At 38.1% G+C, this 22,906-nt stretch overlaps 1 protein-coding gene across 2 annotated transcripts in view; it reads right to left on the bottom strand.

Moving 5' to 3' along the window:
- Nucleotides 1–22,906, bottom strand: part of CAMK1D (calcium/calmodulin dependent protein kinase ID) — a 494,068-nt gene that overhangs the window by 11,530 nt on the left and 459,632 nt on the right. For both annotated transcript variants that reach the window (XM_072653308.1, XM_072653309.1), the window contains 3 exons: nt 20,903–21,015; nt 19,177–19,255; nt 1,338–1,425 (listed from right to left, as the gene is read on the bottom strand). In XM_072653308.1, coding sequence (XP_072509409.1) covers nt 1,338–1,425; nt 19,177–19,255; nt 20,903–21,015 — 280 coding nt within the window. The remainder of the gene's footprint in view (nt 1–1,337; nt 1,426–19,176; nt 19,256–20,902; nt 21,016–22,906) is intronic.

The raw sequence follows: 22,906 nt of genomic DNA on the forward strand, positions 1-22,906 counted from the left end.
TTTTTAAATCATTCAATAAACATTTATTAAGTGCTAATTATGTACCAGGCACTATGCTAAGAGCTGGGGATACAAAAAGAGGTAAAATGTATAAAGTTCACTCAGGGAACTTACAACTTAATGGGGTAGAAAACATGCAAACTGCTATATGCAAAGAGAACCATATATGGGATGAATAGAAAATAATTAAAAGAGAAAAAGCGCTCTCCCCCCCAACCTTCTCTGACCTATTCATTACATGGCCATTTCTTATATTTCATATCCTCACTCATATGAACACATGACAGGATAAGCTTAGGTGACTACTTCATAATCATAAAACCTCAAGTTTTTCAGTTCTCCATGAATCCTTTCACTAGAAATGCTCATGAGTAACTGTAATTCCCAGTGACTGATTTAGGCTTTCCCTACTCTCTTTTCCCAATCCCTTTTTCTCCTGTGATGGAAAGACTAATGTGTATTGTAATATCCTTAAATAATAAATCACAAAAACAAGAGAGCACATCAGGGGCTGGGATTATTCTCAAGTCAGATAGGCTACCTCTGAAAATTTCAGAAGTGGCTAGATTTTTCTTCCCAATGGGAAATGCCTGAAATAAACTATTCACCCCTTTTGGATGTTGCTATTTCTTTCCTCAAGGCTTTCATCTAATTTATTCCTTATAAAGAAGCCCTAAAGCTTAATGGAGAAAACAGTAGACTTAGAGACTTGAGATAGAATTCCACTTCAGAGAGACTAATTGTGGAATCGTGGGAAAGGCACTCACTTCTCAAAATCTCAATGTGCCTTATCTGTAAAATGGGGATAATAATACTTTCACCACTTATAGGATCATTGCAAAAAAGTGTGGTATGTACATATGGGATTTTATTATTATCTCTTGAAATTAGGGATCACTTCAGTAAAGTTCTGAATTATGTTATATACATATACATAATGAATTATTATATACATAATAGATTTTATGTAAGGTGGTTTAATACATTAAAGACTAAGAAAGAAGCATTGAGACATCATAAAATGGACAGCAGGTTTCCTATCCAGGCTTAGTCAACAACTAATTGTGACAATGAGCAAGTCAATTTACTGGGTGAAGACATTCAATATCTTCATCAGTGAGACAGCTGATGATCTCTAAAGTCTTACCCAGAATAATATTCTATGAATCTTATTAATTCAGAATTAATTAATTAAAAAATAATGGAATTTCATTCCGAAGTTCATTTGTTTATTCATTCATTTGTTTATTCATTCATTCCTTCTTTCAAGATACACTTCATGAATGATTCTTTAATTCCTAATTTATACCAATGAGGAAAAAAAATCTATGACTTACTCTCCATTTGCTTTTTGCAAAGTTCTTCTGAATCTGGGCACTGACTGACTGATGGATATTTTTGCAGAGGGCTGTATCACCAGCAATCCTGAAATAGAAAAGTGATTCTTTAGGAATGTTTGCTCTGACAGAACTAATACCGTATTCCAACTTTGCCCTAACTCCCATGCATACCTCACATTCCCTCTCTTTCTTAAATTTGAATGGGGATTTGGAGAGGACAACTTGCTTCTTGATTAATGAACCATCTCTCTCATGCTATCCTTTTTTTTTCTTAGCAGCATGTTTTTAGTTTTATTTTTTTCATTTCCATACTAGCCACATGGTAAAAAAAAAAATACAAAGCATGAGATATAAGGAAAATTTAAAAATCTGCACTCAGAGTTTATCAGTTCTCTCTCTGGAGGTGGACAGCATTTTTCATCATGGGTCTGTTGGAATTATTTTGGGTCGTTGTCTTGATCAGAGTAGCTCAGTGTTTCATAGTTGATCATTGTTAGCATATTAGCATTACTGTGTACAATGTTCTCCTGGTTCTGCTCATTTAATTTTGTATTAGTTCATATGTCTTCCCAGATTTTTCTGAAACCATCCTGCTTATCATTTCTTATAGGTACAGTAGTATTCTTTCACAACCATATAGCAAACCTGTTCAGTCATTTCCCAACTGATAAATATCCCCTCATTTTTCTATTCTTTGCTACCATAAAAAGAGTTGCTATAAATATTTTTCTACATATAGGGATAAACAGGTATATATATAGGCATATTCCCTTTGCTTTGATCTCTTTGGGATACAGACCCTGTATTGGTATGGCTCGGTCAAAAGGTATGTATGCACAGTTTTGTAGTGTACAGTTTTGTAACCCTTTGGGCATAGTTCCAAATTGTTCTCCTGAATGATTGGAGCAGTTTACAACTTCACCAACAGTGCATTAGTGTACCCATTTTTCCATATCCCCTTCAGCATTTATCACTTTCTTTTTCTGTCATGTTAGCCAATCTGAAAGGTGAAACAGTACCTTAGAGTTGCTTTAATTTGCATTGTTCTAATCAATAATGGTTTAGAGAATTTTTCACATGACTAGCTTTGATTTTTTTTCTTCTGAAAACTGCCTGTTTTATATACTTTGACCATTTATATGTTGAGGAACAACTCTTATTGTTTTGTTTTGTTTTAAATTTGGCTCATTTCTCAAAATATTTGAGAAATGAGGTTTTTATCAGAGAAACTTGCTATAAAAACATTTCCCCTAGTTCTTTGCTTTCCTTCTAATTTTGGTTGCATTGGTTTTGTGTCTGTGAAACCTTTTTAATTTCATGTAATCAAAATTATCCATTTTACTTCCTGTGACCCTTTCTATCTCTTGTTTGGTCATAAACTCTTCCCTTATTCATAGATCTGACAGGTAGATTTTTTTCCATGCTCCCCTGTGATATCAGCCTAAATATCTAAATCATTTATCCATTTTTACCTTATTTTGGTATAGTGTGAAATATTGGTTTATGCCTAATTTTTACCAAACTGCTTTCCAGTTTTCTCAGAAATTTTTGCCAGATGCAGAGTTCTTGCACCACAAGCTTGGATCTTGGGGTTTAATCAAACATTAGATTACTATGGTCACTTACTACTGTGTGTAGTATACCTACTATATGCCTCTGATCCACTACTCTATTTCTTAGCCAGTATCAAACTGTTTTGATGGTTATTGCTTTGTAATATAGTTTGAAATCTGATACTACTAGGTTTCCTTTCTTCACATTTTTTCCATTGATTGCCTTGATATTCTTGACCTTTATTTCTTCCAGATAAATTTTATTATTTTTTCTAGCTGTATTTTGGTAGTTTGATTAGTGTGGCACTAAATAGGTAAAGTAATTTAGATAGAATTGTCATTTTTATTATATTGGCTCAGCCTATCTGTGAGCAACAAATATTCCTTCACTTGTTTAGATCTGTCTTTTGTCTGTGTGTGTATTTAAGTGCTTTGTAATTGTTTTCATTATGGTCCTGGGGTTTGTCTTGGCAGGTATACTCCCAAGTATTTTTTAAATGTCTGTGGTCATTTTAAATGAAGGTTTTCTTGTAATCTCTTTGTTGGTAATATATAGAAATGTTGGTAATGATGTGGGTTTATTTTATATCCTGCATCTTTGCTAAAGTTGTTAATTGTTTCAACTCGTTTTTTAGTTGATTCCCTAGGGTTCTCTAAGTATCAATGATATCATCTGTAAGTAGTGAAACTTTTGTTTCCTCAGTGCCTGTTTTTATTCCTTTAATTTTTTTTCTTGTTTTATTGGTATAACTAGCATTTCTAATAAAATATTGAATAATAGTAGTTATAATGGAATCCTTGCATCCTTGCTGATCTTATTGGGGAAGCTTCTATCTTATTCCCATTCCAAATAATGCTTGCTCTTGGTTTTAGATAGCTATAATTTATTATTGCCTTTTCTGCAACTACTGATATAATTTTATGATTTTTGTTGCTTTTGCTACAAATGTAGTCAATTATGCTGATATTTTTCCTAGTATTAAACCAGTCCTGCATTCCTGGTATAAATCCCACCTGCTCATAGTATATGATCTTCATGATCTGTTGCTGTACTCTCCTTGCTAGTATATTATTTAAATTTTTGGCATCAATATTCATTAGGGAGATTATTCTATAGTTTTCTTTCTCTGTTTTTGCTCTTCCTCACTAAGGTATCACAACCATATTTGTATCATAAAATGAATTTGGTAGTCTCTTTCTTTATGTATTTTTTGCCCAAATAGCTTATATGGTATTAGGATTCCTTAAATGCTTGGTAAAATTCATCATCTGGTCCTAGAGTTTTTTTTCTTAGGGAACTCATTTATGAGAGTTGGCTTGTTCAAATTTTTTCCCCCTAAGACAGGGTTATTTAAGTATTTCATCTTCTGTTAATCTGGCCAATTTATATTTTTATAATATTTGTTTTATAAAGAATCACTGTGATTGTCAGTTTTACTGGTTAATAATGGGGCAAAGTAACTCCCAATAATCTCTTTAATTTTGCTTCCTTGATGGTACATTTAACCTTCACTTTGGTACCAGCAATTTGGTTTACTTCTTTCTTAAAAAAATGAAATTAATCAATGGTTTTTTTTTATATAAAACAAACCCCTAGTTTTACGTATTAATTTAACCTTGTTTTTTTTTTTACTTTGAGTTTTATTAATGTCTCCTTTAATTTTTTAGCTTTATATTTTGGTGTTTAATTGAGAATTCAAAAATTGTTCTTTTTCTAGTTTTTTTTTTTTTAGTTGTATGCTCAACTCATGGATCAGTTCTTTTTCTCTTTTATTGTCATATGCATTTAGAGATATAAAATTTCCCCTAACTACTTCTTTAACTGAATCCCACAAATTTTGGTATGCTGTCTTAATTGTTGTCATTTTCTCTAATGAAATTATTGATTGTTTGTATGATTTGTGTTTGGTCCACTCATTCTTTAGAATTAGATTATTTAGTTTCCAATTAATTTTTAATCTATGTTTCCAGGGCCTTTATCAAATATTTCACCCTGTAGTTCTAGGAATTTGGAGCAATTTTCCTTTATAATTTATTGAAAGGTGACATCTGGGCTCTTTCTTTCATAATGACTTTCAAGCAGTCCAATAATTCTTAAATTACCTTCGCCAATCTATCTTACAGGTCAACCATTCTTTCCAATGAGATATTTCATGTTTTCTTCTATCTTTTTCTTCTTGACTTTGTTTTTCTTGTTTCTTGATGTTTCATGGAGTCACTAGCTTCTACTTGCCCAATTCTAATTTTTAAGGAATGATTTTCTTCAGTGAGCTTTTGTATCTCTCTTTCCATTTGGCCAATTCTGATTTTTAAGGAGTTATTTTCATCAGGAAAATTTTATATCTATTTTACCATTTGGGTATTTTTATTTTTTAAGGTGTTATTTTCTTCAGTATTTTTAGTGCCTTTTAAAAAAATCAAGCTGTTAATTGTCTTTTCATAATTTTCTTCCATTGCTCTCCTTTCTTTCCCCAATTTTTCCTCTACTACTCTTATTTGACTCTTAATATAATTTTTAACTCTCCTAGGAATTCTTCTTGGACTTGTGTCCAGTTCACTTTTTTCCCCCTTTGAGGCCATTCTTGTATCCATTTTGACATCATTGTCTTCTTCTGAGTTTGTGTCTTCATCTTATCACTGTAGTAGTTTTTATGGTCAGGTTATTTTGTTGTTGTTTTTGCTTCTTTTTCCAATCAGTTTCTTAACTCTGAACTTTATGTTAAAGTTGGACTGTGTTCCCAGGGTGAGAAAGCACTGTCAGAGGTAGTTCTTGGGATTTGGAAGTTTTGGATGCTTCAAAGTAAGAGAAATGATTCAGATTTCTCCCTTTTTCCTTTAACCTCATTTCAAGACCTCAGGCACTTAAGGCTCCAGTTAGTGGAGTCAGAGTGAAGAGGTGGAAATATTCATATTTAATATTTGTATTTAATACTTTTATTTTAAATTTTAAAAAATATTTTATTTAATATTTGTATTTAATCCTAGAGGTAATGGGGAGCCACTGGAAGGTTTTCAGCAGGGGAGCAACACTGTCAGATCTATGTCTTAGGAAGATTATCTTGGTAGTTGTGGGAATAATGAGTGTTAATTGAATTAAAGCTGAATTGAAGTGGTGAGGAATTAGAAACAGAGAAAACTTAGGAGGTCATTACTGAAGTTTAGTGAGAGGGCCTAAACTAGCCTGGTAACTGGTATGTGATTGGAGAGGAGGAAAATTATGACAGATATTGTGAATAAAGACTTAGCAACTAACTGGAAATGAGGAGTGTGGGAAGGGGAAATATCAAGGATCATTCTGAGATTACAAAACTGGTTTACTAGGGAAATAGTAGTGCTCTAAAGTTTGGAAAAGGAATTGATTGGGAGAGGGGGAAGACAATTTTCATTTTGGAGATGTTGAGTTTGAGGTGCCAACAGAACACTAGATAGTGGGATGGGGACTGGAAATCAAGGACAATAGGGTACATGAGGCATAAGTATAAAAAGTCCCATCATAAAAGAAGGAGAAGAGAACTGAAAGAAGTCCAGTTATGTATTATGAACTGTGCAATTATGACTGGGATGAGAAGGAGAATTCTTAACAGGAATAGAGGGGTAATCTTAGAAATGAAAAGGTACAATTTCTATTATATAAGATTACAAAATCTTTCCAAGTAAAACAGCTAGAATTAGAGGAAAAACAGTTGCCTGCGAAATAAATCATCCTGGCAAATATTTAACATAAAGATCTGACATTCAGGATATAGAGATAGGGAATGGATCAAAAATGCAGTGAGCAACTATTATTCTAGAACACTAGTAGTAACGTATGACTCCTGCCTCTTGATAGAAGTAGAAGATGATAAATGGGCATTTTCAGACATGCCCAATGTATTAATTTGTTTTGCTTGAGTACACTTATTTGGTATGAGGAAAGCTTCTATTAGGCCAGGGAATCACTGGAAAGGGACAAAAAAGAGAAAAGGGTATGAATTTAAAAAGGATTAAAAAAACAGAATTCTAGTTGGGCATAGACAAAGGAGTCATCTGTGTAACAGTGATAATTGAACCCATGGGAGCTGATGGGGTTACGAAGAGAGGAAAAATGGAGAAAAAAGAAAGGGACATAGAACAGTGTTGGGATTGGAAGCTCAAATCCGTGTGGATGGTCTCGGGCGGGTAAAAGTGGGACTTCTAAATCTTAGAGTCTTACGAGGCCCTCCATGAACAGCGGGGGTTCGAGAAGGTCAGACTGAGCTAGCTCGGCTAGCTCGGGTATTTCCGCCTCTCCCCAGGAGATACGTGATGGGTGGAGTCTCCCTGCCCTCGAGATTGTCCCGGATTGGAGCACACCTAGTTACCTAACAGCACGGTATTGAGATGCAAACTGTGCGGCTGAAGGTTAAGTAGGATTGAGGAAACCTGAAAGCTCTCTCTTAGCACGTGTGGAGCCAAAGAGGATAGTAGGCTCCACTCCTCTTCTTTCCTCTCTCCCCTCCCCCTCTCTCCCCGCTTGTACTTCTATTTCCAAGCCCTTAAGATCCTAGCCTCCTTAGGAAATCTCCCCCTCTTCCTCCTAAGGAAGACCCCCCTGCACTTGTAACCGAAACCCTGTAATAAAGCTCAACCCCTGTTCGACTCTGGAACGACCTTTCTCTCATACGTTTATCCGGTTTGGCCAGCCAAAGACCTGGGACAGGTAGGAAAGACTCGGGTAGCCCAATACAGGCCTCTAGGCCTGGCAGTTGGCACCCCAACAGGGATTGGGAGCGTAGATAATCCTGGGTGCTTTTGGGGTACACCCGGAAGGGGCTGTGAAAGAAGCGAGTCCCGAATCCTAGATTCGGAAGGAGAGAAAGTGGAGAGAAGCTTCCCAAACCCCTGGGAAAAGGGCAGGGATGAGGAATCAATTGCCAGTAATAAAGCCAGAGGAACAGGAGGTCTGGGCTGAGACACTTCACAGGGAAGGCAGGGAGGCGGGGGTCACAATAGAGTTAAATGACCTCCGAGAATTTTGTAAGGAAGGGCCGGAGAGGCCAGGGCGGGATTGGAAAGAGAGTGGAAGCGGAGAGAGGGGAGGGGAGGACCCAGGCAAGCAGAAAGTTAAGCGGAAAGTTAAGGAGCGTAAAGAAAAAATAGACTCGGAGCTCCATCTAGCGGATGGAAAAGGCGAGGCAGGGGAGAATACGCCGTGCCTTCCCTCCGCGCCTCCTTACAACCTGCTCCATTGGTCAGACAGTTCAGGGCCACAGTCCAGGTTGGAAAAAGGAATAAGAAAGGCTATAGAGAATGGAGAAGATGTAGGGACATTTCCTGTGTTAGAAATAGCGGACCCCAGTGTCCCCGGTGGGGTTCGAAGGAGCCACGTGCCTTTAGAGTGGAAGAGAGTGGCGACTCTTAAAGAGGCTTGTACCAAGCACGGCCCTAATTCACCCTTTGTTATAGCCATGCTTGAAACTCTCAGTGGTCAGTTCGTTCTGACTCCTAATGACTGGAAGAGCTTAGCTAGAGCCTGCCTTACCCCTGGGCAGAAAGAAATAAGTACAGGGAGGGGCCAGGATCAGCTTCCCATAGCTATTGCCCTTCCCTTAAGGCACTGGAAGCTCAAAGAAAGCCAGAGACCAGTGTGGGGAATAGGAGGGTGCCAAAATACCTTAGAGACAATGCACCCAGTAAAGTGGGAGGCAGAGGATCGCCAAGGGACCGTATGGCTGTTGGTGATTCCAGGACTTAGTTTTAACATCTGGGGCAGGGACATTATAAGCCACCTCGGGATGAGGTTATCAAATTTTTAGTAAGGGCCATTGCTGTTGCTCTGGAGTCCCCACCCTTGAATTGGAAGTCAGACACCCCGATTTGGGTGGAGCAATGGCCCCTGACTCCAGAAAAACTCCAGGCATTACAACTATTGGTTAAGGAGCAATTAGCACCCTGGAATGCTCCTGTGTTTGTTATAAAGAAAAAATCCGGGAAATTCAGGTTTCTTACAGATGTTAATCAAGCATTTGTAAGCACCTGGCAGCAACTATACCTAAGTAAAGAGCCAGTTTGCATTCTTATCAATTGTACCTTAAAGGCGATCCTCACTAAACAAAGAAGGGGAAAAGGTCGCCTAATACAATCAGAGCCAAGATTAAGAGGCCTAATACAATCAGAGCTTGATACAGCTGTCTCAAAAGGCGCACATACTACTCCAGCTACGAGACATTTTAAGATACTAATATGGGGTTGAGGGTATGTTTGTGTCTCCACAGGAAAAGGGAATGCGTGGATTCCCATTAGAAGGATCTGTAAGTGGGAACCGATGTCGGAGGCGACGGAGACGCAGGAGGCGGAGAGCCCAGAGACCCCAGAGAAGGATCATATGCCACCTGAGCCTGCTGCTGACAGCTTTAACCTTGCTGCCCAGAGAGGAGGCAGCACTCATCACAACCGCAGACACTGCTGCTGACAGCTTCCCATCTAGGCATCTTTTTCAGCGGCTGAAGGAGGACTTTGATATCACAAACCCAGGACATTGGGGGGGGGAAGGGGTGACCAACTTTTCACCTGAATACCACAGGCTTGGCCATTCAGGCTTGGCCGTTGAGATCCATTTGCATGACTGAGGGAGTGGTGATGTAAGGCGCCTACACCAGCTGCTCCTCTTAAAATATGCTTTGGGATTAGTTGATTGCACTTCCCCTGTTGTAACTCAGCCATTTAGTTTCATCTTTGTTTTATTTGATGCCTCCCTTTGTCAGTTGTGCTAGCTGCAGATTTCTGTGTGAATGAAGTCTTGTTGTAGGGTACTCATATGCTAAAGGCCTTCCTAATCCACTCAGCCTCCAGCCACTGTTTGCTCTAGAGCCAGGTGCGCTCCGCGCAAAACAAAGAAGGGGATATGTTGGGATTGGAAGCTCAAATCCGTGTGGATGGTCTCGGGCGGGTAAAAGTGGGACTTCTAAATCTTAGAGTCTTACGAGGCCCTCCATGAACAGCGAGGGTTCGAGAAGGTCAGACTGAGCTAGCTCGGCTAGCTCGGGTATTTCCGCCTCTCCCCGGGAGATACGTGATGGGTGGAGTCTCCCTGCCCTCGAGATTGTCCCGGATTGGAGCACACCTAGTTACCTAACAGCACGGTATTGAGATGCAAACTGTGCGGCTGATGGTTAAGTAGGATTGAGGAAGCCTGAAAGCTCTCTCTTAGCACGTGTGGAGCCAAAGAGGATAGTAGGGCTCCGCTTCTTTTCTTTCCTCTCTCCCCTCCCCCTCTCTCCCCGCTTGTACTTCTACTTCCAATCCCTTAAGCTTAGCCTCCTTAGGAAATCTCCCCCTCTTCCTCCTAAGGAAGACCTCCCTGCATTTGTAACCCAGACCCTGAAATAAAGCTCAACCCCTGTTCGACTCTGGAACGTCCTTTCTCTCATACGTGCATCCGGCGTGGCCAGCTGAAGACCTGGGACAGGTAGGAAAGACTCGGGTAGCCCAATACAGGCCTCTAGGCTTGGCAGAACAGATCTTAGGGAACACCTATAGGTAGATGATGGGTAATGATCCACCAAAGGCAAGGCAATAAGTAGGCATTGTGTCATAGGTTACTAGATTAAGGATCAGGAAGACCTGGGTTGAATTCTACCTGTAAACCTAACTTTGTGGCCCTGGACATGTTACTAACCCTTTTTAGCCTGTTTCCTTGTTATAAAATGTGAATAATTATTCTTGGGGCACCTACCTCAAAGAGTGCTATGAAGGAAGGAAGCAAGGATAGAAAGAAGAAAAGGAGCATTTACTAAGCACCTACTATGTGTCAGGTACTGGGCTTTACAATTATTATCTCATTTGATCCTCACAACAACCTTGGTAGGTAGGTATTATTATTATTACCCCATTTTATAGATGATCTTAAGGCAGACAGAGGTTAAGTGACTTGCCTAGGGTCACAGAGCTAGTAAGTATCTGAAGCTGGATTTGAATTCCTATCTTCCTGACTCTAGGCATAACACTCTATCCACTGTACCCACCTATCTCCTCCAAAGGGATCATGAACTTTTTTTTAAAGCTTAAAAGATTAATTATAAAAATAGCCTGAAAAATGCCAAGTATTCTTACATATTTACATCCAATAAAATCCAAAATTCCTTGAGGGGAGGGACCATTTCTGTCATATGTAGGTGGACTAGGCTTGTGAAAAATCAACCACTTACAGAATTCTAGGAACCTTCAAAGCATCTTTCTGCTTCTTTAGAATGCACCCTAACCCCCAGGTCCTCAGACTCCAAATTCAGGCCTCTGTTACAATACTCGCTATCTAATATGGTGTGGTGGAGTGGGGAATACACCGAATTTGGAGGCAGGAGATCTATTTTCTATTTCTAGTCTATTGAGGCATCCAGGTGACAGGTTTGACCTGGAATAAGGAAGATCTGAGTTCAAATCCAGCCTTAGACATTTGCTAGTTGTGGTTAAATCACTTAACCTGTCTACCTTAGTTTCTCTATTATGCCTAATGGGCATAATAATAACACTTGCCTCCTAGGATTGTTGTGAAGATAAAATGAAATAATATGTGTAAAGCCCTTTGCATGCCTTAAAGTAACACATATTGAATTAACTAAGGTCACACAGCTGGGAACATATACAAATATGTGTATATGTATATATATGTATGTATGTATGTATTAGCTATTAGCTAGCTCTGTGACCTTGGGCAAATCATTTTACTTTTGCAGGACATAACTTCCTTATTTATAACATGAAAGATTTTGACTAGATGATCTCTAAATTTATTTCCAGTTCTGTGATTCTGAGATTCCATTTAGCTAAGACTTTGAAATAAGTGCTATCATTCAAATTAGATATCTTGGGTAATATATACTTTTTTTTCCAATGATACTTCTATTCCTCAAAATGTTTTTGGAATTTACCTTCAGAATTAGCTCTAAAAACCATACAAGAAATATAAATTCCATTACTATAGAGCTGTTTCAATACTTTAATGGGTATGTGAGCTCAGTGATGTACATCTCATGATTCAGATCCCAATCTATCCATGCCTGGCCTTCCTGGGCAACTTTCATCCACATCCTTCATCCAACGCCTTCCTTTATATCTCTTGACATTAAATAGACAAAAATGAAGCACACAAACTGTCCATCAGTTATTTTGTTCTTATGACATGACTGGCCCATCTATTTTCATATCCTTCAATCTAATCTGTATTTTTGACATCAAACAGTACCGATCAACTACTTTCTTTATTAGACTTAGCCTTGAATGCCTTTATCCAAAAATCAATTCTACCTCCAAGTGGAAAGATTTGATTAGTGAAAAGATGAAAGATGAGCCTAGTCAGAAGAATGAGTTTTGGGGTTTGACGATAAATCTGCAAGAGGTGTTCTAAAAATGTTTTGGACAATAGCAACATTACTGGAATAAGTATATTTCTTTCTAAGGTGACTACATTGAAGGGTATATTTGATTTGGATGTAAAGTTTGTATTTGTTTATTAGGATAATCAGTAATATTATTGCTTTATCATAATATTTCATAGATTCATAGCTTCAGCAATTTAGAGTTGGAAGGGACCTTAGAGGTCATCTACCTAGTCCAACCCTCTCAATTTATAGATTAGAAACAGAGGTCAAGAGGTTGTAATTTGTCCAGGGTGGCCCAGCCAGTAACTCAAGCCTAATGTGAACCCAAATCTTTCCTATTGACACCGTCATATTATCTCATGCTATCTTTGTCAGTCTAATTACCTTTTTCAACCAAAATTTCATATGCATACTTTGGAAGACTTCTAAAACATTATGCTAATATTCTGAAAGCAATTTTTGTCCCAATGTGCAATAGTTTACAAAACTTTATAATTCCTAGGGTTTTTTTTGGAAGATATTTCTGCCACACTGAAACCTACAACCCAACTTTGTAATAAATAAGATATATACTCTTAGTCACCAGTATTACAAACCTTTCTTTGTTTTGATTAAATACAACTTGACCTTCCATTATTTCAGTTAGTTGTTGAAGAAAAGGTTATTTACAATATCATGAATATTATATAAGTGGATCTTGCAGTTAGATAATGAAGGAAAGGTAGAGAGTTGGGTCCATTACTATGGGTACAGCCTGGAGAAAGAAAGGTGGTTTAAAATGTTACATCCTTAGAGAGGAATGCCAATTCAAACTTGCCAATGGCCAACTCTTTCTCAGAAATGATTATATAATGGAAGACAGACACCATGGCACTAACTAGTATGAGTATTGCTATGGAGTACAAGGAGTGATGGCACAGGCTACTTCCTGAATAATTCCTGAGCAACATATCCTGGAGGAGGCAACAAAGACACTTAACATATGTCTTTGTAGGAAGATAAATGTGTATGTGAACACCTCCTTCGCTCCCCAGACCTAGGCTGCTCTGGTTGGAAAAAAAAAACACTGGAAATCCAGTTGACTAACTGGGTAAGGCAAAAGGGAAATAGGCATTACTCACACACAAAAAGCAGCCCTAGAAAATGAAAAAGTTAGTGTACCAGCTTTTCTGAGCTACCAAGAGTCTTGTAGGAGTATCAGGCTGTAGTCCAGTTCTCAGACTTTGCCAAAGGCAACATGCTTCAATAAAATTCCCCATTTCTCTCAGCAACACTCTTTCTAGGTCAAGATGAAAGTACTTTGGCAGAAGAGCATGCTGAAATAGACTACAGCTAACCAAATTTCCCTTCCTCTACTTTTCGTTTGGCTCCATTTCCCAGATAACAACTTAGTAAAATAGAAACAGAATGTTTGGATGACCAAGCCCACCAAAGGCAAGCACAACAGAGGGATTTGCAAGATGCTCCAAGAATCTCTAGTAAGCCTTTGTTCTCCAGACTCATTCGAGTCTTCCCCCCTATACTGTTTTCAAAAGTCACATCCTCAGAGTGGGATGCCAAATCAAACTTTTTCATGGCCAACTCTTTCTTGGAAATGATTGTTCAGCAAAGGAGAAGAATTGTGGGATTGACTAGGATGGGTACTTACTAATACTGGCTAGATCCTTGTGCTCCAAAATAAATAGATGGGGCGAAGAGAAATTGGAAAGGAATTTTGTCTTTATGTTTTAAACATCAGTACCTGTCTATCAGAAATATGATTTGAAACTCTTTGGAAGTGGTTCTCACTCCACATGTCCTGTTTTATATGAGTTCTTTATGTGGCTAACATACAAAGAGTTAGGGATTGGGTCTGTGATTTCATTGATAGGAAGGTCTTCCAGATGAGGAAAATCCCTCTATCATCGCTGGTTTGCATTTTCTCTGCCTCATATAGTTTTGGAGAATTACTAACATGTGAGATGTCACAGAAGCTGAAATTGATCAATAATATAGAAATACTTCATGTTCATTTCAATCAGAATTTATTGTTGTTCAGTCATTTTTCACTCATGTCTGACTTTAGGGTTTTCTTGGTAAAGATACTAAAGTGGTTTGCCATTTTCTTTTCCAGCTCATTTTACAGATGAGGAAACTGAGGCCAACAGAGTTAAGTGACTTGCACAGGGTCACACAGCTAGTAAGTGTCTGAAGCCATATTTTAACTTGGGAATCTGAGTCTTTTTGACTCCAGACCCAGAACTCTATTTCTGAGCCATCCAGTTGCCCTCAAACTGAGCTAGTGCTTACTTAAGAATTAAGGATCAGATTGAGCCAGAGGCAGTTCAGAGCCAACCTCTCAGGATAGCTTTGTGGATACATTTCAGATTTATTGTTATTTGCCACCTTTACAAGTGTTTCTAGATGGCTTTGGCTTCAGTAGCATTTCAGTAGCATGTGAGTGGATGTCCTTGCATTTCACTCGAGTTGTACCTTCTCCCTCACCGATGTTTTAGCTTTAACCTCTTACATTTTGTAGATATTATTTCTGTATGAAATTTTGATGTTTTAATATAACTGGTGGACTCTGTGCTTCCTACTTCTCAAGTCTTTCTCCAATCCACATTCCCCATTAGTCTCCAACATCTTCCTCACTTCCCTTTTCTTATTCATGTAAAATTTTGTGGCTTACAAAACATTTTTCTTACAGCCTTATGAGGTAAATAGTGAAAGTATAACTACCCCCATTTTACATTTGGGGAAGTTGAGGGTCAGAGATAATAAGCTGCTTGCCAAGGTCATATAGCTAGTTGTGGCAGAGCTGGGAATTCCCAACAGTTTAACATTAAAAAATATTGACTAGCATTTCACTTAATGCCATCTAATGCTCTTTTCTATTCTGAGTAATGAGAGAGAGTTCTATTGGGAGGAACCTTTGAAAAGCCTTATAGAACAACTGCCTTGATTTCTTCTTATTTTGTGCCAGAACCTACAAAATAGCAAAGTCCTATAAGCAAGCCAGAGGAGAATGAGAGACCAGAAGCTCTTAGATCTCTTGTCTCTGTGGTCCTTTGGCTGTTCCTTCCCCATGAATCCCAACACTGAGTGATGTTTTCTATCTATTTTCTCCATTCTTAGTTACTAGGAATGGGTTTTGTTTGGTTGGTTTTTTAGAGTATGCTTACTGGGTCTTATACAAATGTCAAATGGGACCTCATGATTGTGTTTTACTTAAGTCCCTGTCTTGTTCCCATTATAGTTGTACCAAATCTCCTTAAGGTCCTAATTCTGCCCTTAATTCCTTCAACCTCAGATTATGATTTTCATTTCTTAATTTTTTTTTATTTTTTTATTTTGTAATGTTTAACAATCATTTCTTAATTTATTAAGAAGGATAAGGCCATGCATCATGCTCCCTCATTTTCCCAATATGTGGGGAGTATGAAGGAAAATGGAGCAGGTGTTGGAAAGACTATCTGGGGAAATTGAGTTATTAGAAGGAAATCAGGTCTCATTGAGTTCAAGAAAATAGAAGGAGTGAGAAAGAAAAAGGTTTAAGATGAAAGTTAGTTTATTGCCCAAGGAACAGGCATTCTAGAGAACACAATGGAAGGGGTAGAAATATTACTAGAGGGACTTATGAGGGGGTGGGTTGACGGGGAATAGGAATGAGGGAGGAAGTCAATGGGGGATGGAAACAGGGTTTGAATAATGAGAGCTAGGGGTTTGGAGCTACTGGGATGGGGAAGGTTTGATGAGGTGGGAGTATAGTAATCATTGGCTAATGACTTTGGGTAGGTTATCATCGTATTAATAGGGATTCAGGCTTGGGGTGTTGTTGCAGGATGATAGGAGGTACTGTGTAGCTGAAAGGCTGAGAGATGGGAAATGGTGTATCTACAAGCAAAGAAACTTCTATGGAGTTGCAGGAAATTGAAAAGGGTTCCTAGAGGAACAGAATGGCTGACCAAAACTGGATAGAAAGCTGGAAAGATTGAGGTTTCTCCTCAGAAGTCTTCCAAAGAAGGTTTGTAGACAGGATTCTTCCTAAAGTATAGTTTGGACCAGATGGACCCTGAGAGATCTCTTTCAATTCTGAGATTCTTTGGACTATGTAAATGAAGATCTGATGTGTTGCAGAGAATCATTTGTAAAAGCATGTTTTCATCAAGAATGTGCAGACAATTCTCATATAGACTTTATGGAAACATATTGCTTGCCTTCTCGATGGGTGAGGGAGGGGGTAAAGGAATGGACAGAATTGAGAACTCAAAATTTTGAAAAATTAATGCTAAAATAAACAAGGTATAATTCTAAATTTTAAAAGGCTAATTTTTAAACTTAAAAAGAAAGACTTTATAGAGATGACAAATCAGGATCAATAATGAGGATCAGTAGTTGCTGATGCCATTTTGGTATATGTTACCATATGTACTTTCTTCACCTTTTGGTGTCTCCTCTATTTTGAGACCTTGAAAATTTCTTGGTCAATACCTTTCAAAATTGTGTTGTTTCTAGATTGGATTTCTTCTGCATATATTTGTTCAGGCCCAGCCACTCTTCTTGACTACCAATCTTCTTAAAGTGTCAATTTCACTTCCTCCTATGGCAACTGGGTGCAGAGTCTGAAAGCAGTGGTTCCAACATCATTGATGATGAGAATAGGTTACACAGACATGATGGAACATCTGTTTCATTTTGTTTCTATTTGTTCTTTTTGTTTCATCTCTAAATGCTTTTGAGATGCTTTAGTTTAATGGGGTGTCTTGTTAAGTTATCCATATGGTTATTTTCCCCTTCACTCTTTTTATCCAATCTTATAAGTCAATACTGTTAATTATATTCTCTCTTTCATCTCTTTAATCAGTTTGGAAATGATCACATAGTATAAGGCAGTGCTGTGTTTGACTACCATGTCTTTCCCCATGGCAAAAAGATCAAGCATTTGCTGATTCGAGAAGTTTGGGGGACTAATTTGGCTTTCTTATGACAAATGTTTTAGATAATTTCAATTTGTCAAAGAAATGATTGTCTTTATTGTTTTTCCATTTTTTTCAGTTAGTGGTTTTTTTCATAGTTCAGTTTCATAGCTATTATAATTTCGTCCATGATCTTCTCTTTTTCCTCTCTTCTAATTTTTCAGCATTTTTTGACTTCTGGTCTAATCAATAAATGATAGGACTGATCACAAACCTATTATTTTGACATGAGTCATGTCAGCTATTGGTTATTTTCCATTTAGTAAAATATAATCAATTCCATTTTTAAAAACTGATTCTTCACCATGACCATGATCTTGCAATTAAAAGTACATCAGGACACTTGATTGACTTAGCCCTCTGAAGCTCAAGTCTCCTAAGCTCAAGAGGTCAACCAGTATCAGTCTTCCTAGTACCAGGAACTTAAAATTGGCAACACCAAGCCTGGTTCATTTCTTAATTCTTCTCTCTCTCTCTCTCTCTCTCTCTCTCTCTCTCTCTCTCTCTCTCTCTCTCTCTCTCTCTCTCTCTCTCCCTCCCTCCCTCCCTCCTCCTCTCTCTCTCTCTCTCTCCCTTTCCCTCTCCTTCTCCCTCTCCCATCCTCTCTCTTTTTGCCATCCTGCTCAGTATCTACTTTTGTACACTAAATCATGAGGTATTAAAGTATACATTGACTTGGTTTGGAGTTAAGTTCTTTGTAGATGTTTTCCAGTTTTTCTCTATAAAAGATCCTAGCACATAAGTTGCAATTATTTCCATGATGATATTTTTGCTTTTACCTTTCATTAACTCTATAAAGTGATCCATAAACTGATATTTTTCATTGCTTTTGAGTACATGACAGAAACAACTCTACCAACTCCTTCATAACTCTCTGAAAAGAACCTATGGGACTTCCTTACATTTAGCTATGACTTCTTTATGTTTTTCAGTATCATTTATAGCAAAAAAAAGATATTTTTAAGTTCTTCCCATAGTACTGAAGGATTCACTGGTTCTTGTAAAAAGGAATCTAGTTTCAACAGTTGGTTAAGGATGATTTAAAATTAATTTGAGCCCTCCACCTCCTCTTCTGCCATTCTAGCACCATCACTATGGAAAGAAAATGGACCAATAAGACTAGAGGACATATTTTGGTTTTCTTTTTTCCCCTCAGTCTCTCAAGTCAAAGAAGTGATGACCTAGTGGCCAGCTTACTGGTGATAAGTCTCTGTACTTAGATAGATTGGCCCTCAAAAAGCAGGAACAGTCTGTCACCTGGTCCACATTTGAAACCTTTCAGTCTTGGTAGAATATGCCACAGCCTATTAATATAGTCAATGAATAGGTTATTAAAAGGGAATTCTTCTTTATGAGAGAGATGTGCTCTAAAACTATGTCATTTAGACTAATCCCATATTAAATATACTAGAATGTATTGCTATTTAAGGAATCCTAAGGTAACTTATCATAGAGTGAAAAAATCCTTTATTTCTCATGAATAACAATCTCTTTAAAAATTTATTCTGATTTCACTCAAATTTCCATATATCAGGATAAGCTAAGTCAGGGAACATACAGTTCTCTTTTGGAAGGTAGGTTTACTGTCAACTCTGACACTATCTGTAATACTATGAGCAAGTCACTCACTTTTCTCATTTTCAGTTTTCTCATCTGCAGAATAGAAACAGTCATACACTATTAACTCATAGGGTTGTTGTAAGGAAAGTACTTTATGAATATGAGCTAATGCTAAGGAACTGACTGTCCAAGGAGTAGATGTTGCATCTCTTGCTGCTTTTTGGTCAATTATCTCCTCATTAACAACTACAGAAGGGGGCAGAGAAGGGAAAAAAGGAAGCTAAGATTTGGCTTGGGGAGAAGACTGAAAACCTTGGTTATAATGAAGTGTGATGATAACCTACGGGTTTCATAATTGAGATCTCCCAATTACCACTGTAGTGAAAAGGAATTTGACAGTCATTATCTCATGCTGCATCATTTTTCTTACCAGGGGTGCCGAGCTGCCTGCTCACATGTGTATCTTTTATTGGGATCTTTCTCCATCAAGTTCCGAATGAAATCTTTAGCTGTTAAAAGAAAAAAACAAAACAGTGAATCAAATTTGTACCTTAAAACATAGCTATATGATGCCACCATGTACAGCAATCACATTGTTTATGGCGTCAAGTATATTTGATCAAACCTTTCCAAACTCTTAACACATGTGGCACTAAGTGCAAATAGTACAGTATCAGCACCTTAGAAATAGGACATCAGAGTGGTCTTCTGGAGTCAATGGCAAAACAAGAACTAGGAGACATATTCCTTTGCTTCTAGTTCCTAATTTTCTCTACACAAGACTGCATTGTCTTGTCTATTCAAGCTAAAGTATTGCAGAAAGAGTCCTTTGTCATGAAATCAGCTTGCTAAACTTCAGTAAGATGGATAAAGTTATTACATGTGTCCTACGTACCATGGGCTTCATGCTTTATAATAAACATTACAGAAAGCTCTTTGGTGAGGTGCCACCCCTTTTATTTTAAATCTGGGGTGACATTAGTAGTTTGTGGGTTATAAAGGCAGGCCAGATTTGGCCCCCAGGTCACAGTTTGCTGACCTACCCCTGCCCCTTTTTGATACAGAGAGTAAGTAATGTAGCATCAAGTATTTGAGTTATAACATTACACAACAAAACTCTTCCTGAGTTCAAATCTAGCCTCAGACACTTACTAGTGACCCTGGGCATGTCACTTAACCCTATTTACCTCATCCTCATCTGTAAAATGAGCTGGAAAAGGAAATGACAAACCACTCCAAGATCTTTGCAAACAAAACCCTAAAAGGGGCCATTAAGAGTTAGACATGACTGAAAAATGACTGAACAACAAGAAAAAAAGGAAAGTCAGAAAACCTGGTACTATCCTGGCTGTCCACTGGTCTTGAGCAAAGATGTGAATCCCTAATAAATGCTAAAACTATTACTTTTTTTTAAAAAGGATAAAATTAATTTCTAAATTGATGTAACATTTCAATTGGTCTAATTATTTTTTTGTTCCCCAAATGTAATCCTTTTTTTATCCTAGCAAATGAGTCATGAATTTTCTAGAAATAATACAGAATCATAGATTTAAAATTTGAAGAAACCTCAGAAGCCTCTAAGAACAACCCTTTCTTTTTAGGTAAAACATTTATTAAGCATTTAATGTGTGCCAGAGACTGTGCCTAGTTTTCAAGTCTTCTACTTCATCTTCATTGGAAATACTGCCCATGGACTCTGGATCAAACTTAGCCTAGGGCCTTATATACAGTTGGCACTCAATGAATGCATGTTGATTAGATCCCAATATATGAATCAAGTACATTCTGCGTAATTACGCTATTTGTTACTGAAGCAGGGGTGCTTCCCATAATTGCTAGAATTCTTGAAAAAGGGATAACTTAGATCTTTGGTAGGTCTGGTTATTTTATCTAAAGCATTTCATGAGGGGGAGTATTTCCCTCTTGGAAACTCTAGATCAGTACATCCTTATTATTGGCTTTTCCCTTGACTTCAGCATAAGCAGCCCCAGCCAAGCCTACCCTCAGCTTTGCCCAGGACTCTCTTGGAGGTTCCAGGCATGCACAGCACCCAGGAGCTTTCATGAGAACCTCAGAAATGACAGGGTCCTAAAGGCAGCAGGTGACTCTTCTGAGAGATCATGGGTGCTGCACCCTCAGGAAGGTGGGCTACCTACCAGAATCTGAGATGTCATCCCAATAGGGGGAGTCAAATTCATATTCCGCCTTGAGAATCTGCTCAAAGAGTTTGGAGTCGTTTTCGTCATAGAAGGGAGGGTATCCACAGAGCCTGAAAAACACATTGTACAGGGGCCTGAAATGACTGGACCACAAACAAGTTTGGTTTTACTGTTTAACCAGAACAAAGGAGATTTTTTTATTTGATTGAAAAATGCTCAAGGCCACAAAGATAACCTCAGAAAGTATTACATACATTCTGTGGGCAAAAGTATTGATGCAAATTACATTTTAGTTAAAGAACAAGAAGATATTGGTCCCAGTGTTTGATACGCAAGGGAAAAAGATGCACATTTAGCATCACCATAATTTTGTATACTATGGAAGGGAAGGAAAGAAGCACTTAAAAAGCACTTACTGTGCGCCAGGCATTGTATTAAGTGGTTTACAGACATTACCTTATTTGGTCCTTACAGCAATCCTGGGAAGTAGATGCTATGATTATCCCCATGTTGACAGTTGAAGAAATTGGAACAGAGTGACTTGCCCAGCCAGTAAGTGTCTGAGGCTGGATTTGAACTTAGGTCTTCCTGACTGCAGGCCCAGTGTTCTATCTACTTTGCCACCTGGCTGTCTGTGGGGAGCACAGAGCTGCAATGTTTTCAAAATCTCTCTTAGTATGGCCACTGGAATTGAACCCAGTGTTCAGTGTTGAACACTGTATAAGAAAGAACTTCTTAACCATGAGATTTCATCTACAACTGGAATGGCCTGCTGTGGGAGCTAGCATTTTGGTCATTGCTAGAGGTGGCTCAGTGAATTGAGGGCTGAGCGTGGAGTCAGGAAGACCAGAGTTCAATTCCAGCCTCAGACACTTACCAGCTGTGTGACCCTGTACAAGTCACCTAACCTCTGCTTGCCTTAATCCACAGGAGAAGGAAATGGCAAAGCAGTGCCATATCATTGCCAAGAAAACCCCATGCAAGATTGGGAACAGTTGGACGTGACAGAATGACTGAATAATCACAGTCAGAGGTGTTCTAGGAGTGACTGGATGTCCATTTGTCATGGATGTTGCACAGAGGATTCCTACATTCCACAGAGAATAGACTAAGATCAGCAGTTCTCAAAATCTGGTCTAGGGACTCCAGCAATCCCCAAGGTCAGAACTATTTTCATAATGTTTCAAATTATAATATGGCAATTTTCAATGGATATACCCCACAGAAATAAAGCTCTTTTGAAGGTCCTCTATAATTTGTAAGATGTAAAGGGCTCCTGAGACCCCAAATTTGAGAACTACAGGTCTGGATTACCTCGGAATTAACCATTCCAACTCTAACAGCTCCAGATTAAAAAAACAAAACAAAACCACCAAAATTTTTTTCCCAATGGCAACTGGTCTAAATGAGTAACATTTCCTGCCAAGTTAGTAGAAAAGAGTGATAATTAAACTTAGTTTTAAAAATTGTGCATATCACAGTGAAAGATGGACTCCTTGAAAAATAAGTATTGTGGACTGGTACAATTTCCTACTTGTTTGTAGGGCTCTGGGACTCATTTCACTCTAGTGATTGGAAACACAAGAAAGGAAACTGCAAAACTGAGGTTCCAGAGTAGGTACAGGTTCACTTGTATTACTCACACCCATGCCTGAAGGTTTAAGGTTTGTTTCTTAATAATAATGTTATTGGTATCTCTAATATTGTCACCTGTTGGAAAGAACAGCCCCAGTGATTAAATCTGAACTATTTTGAAGCAAATTTTCTTTATCTTGTGTGAATCAGTCATCCTAAACTCTTCTTTCTCCTTCTTACTCCCATATTTCATCAGTTTTCAGGTCTTGATGATATAACATCTCTTGGATTTGTCAACTCTTCTCCACTCACATAGCCAGTTTCCATATCTGTTGTCCAGACTATTGCAATTAAAATATTGAATGAATGAATGAGTAAAAAGCATTTAAGTACTTGCTTGTGCCAAGCAAGCTGGGAAATAGATAC

Source organism: Notamacropus eugenii, chromosome 3, assembly GCF_028372415.1.
Source record: "Notamacropus eugenii isolate mMacEug1 chromosome 3, mMacEug1.pri_v2, whole genome shotgun sequence".
Classification (NCBI taxonomy): domain Eukaryota; kingdom Metazoa; phylum Chordata; class Mammalia; order Diprotodontia; family Macropodidae; genus Notamacropus; species Notamacropus eugenii.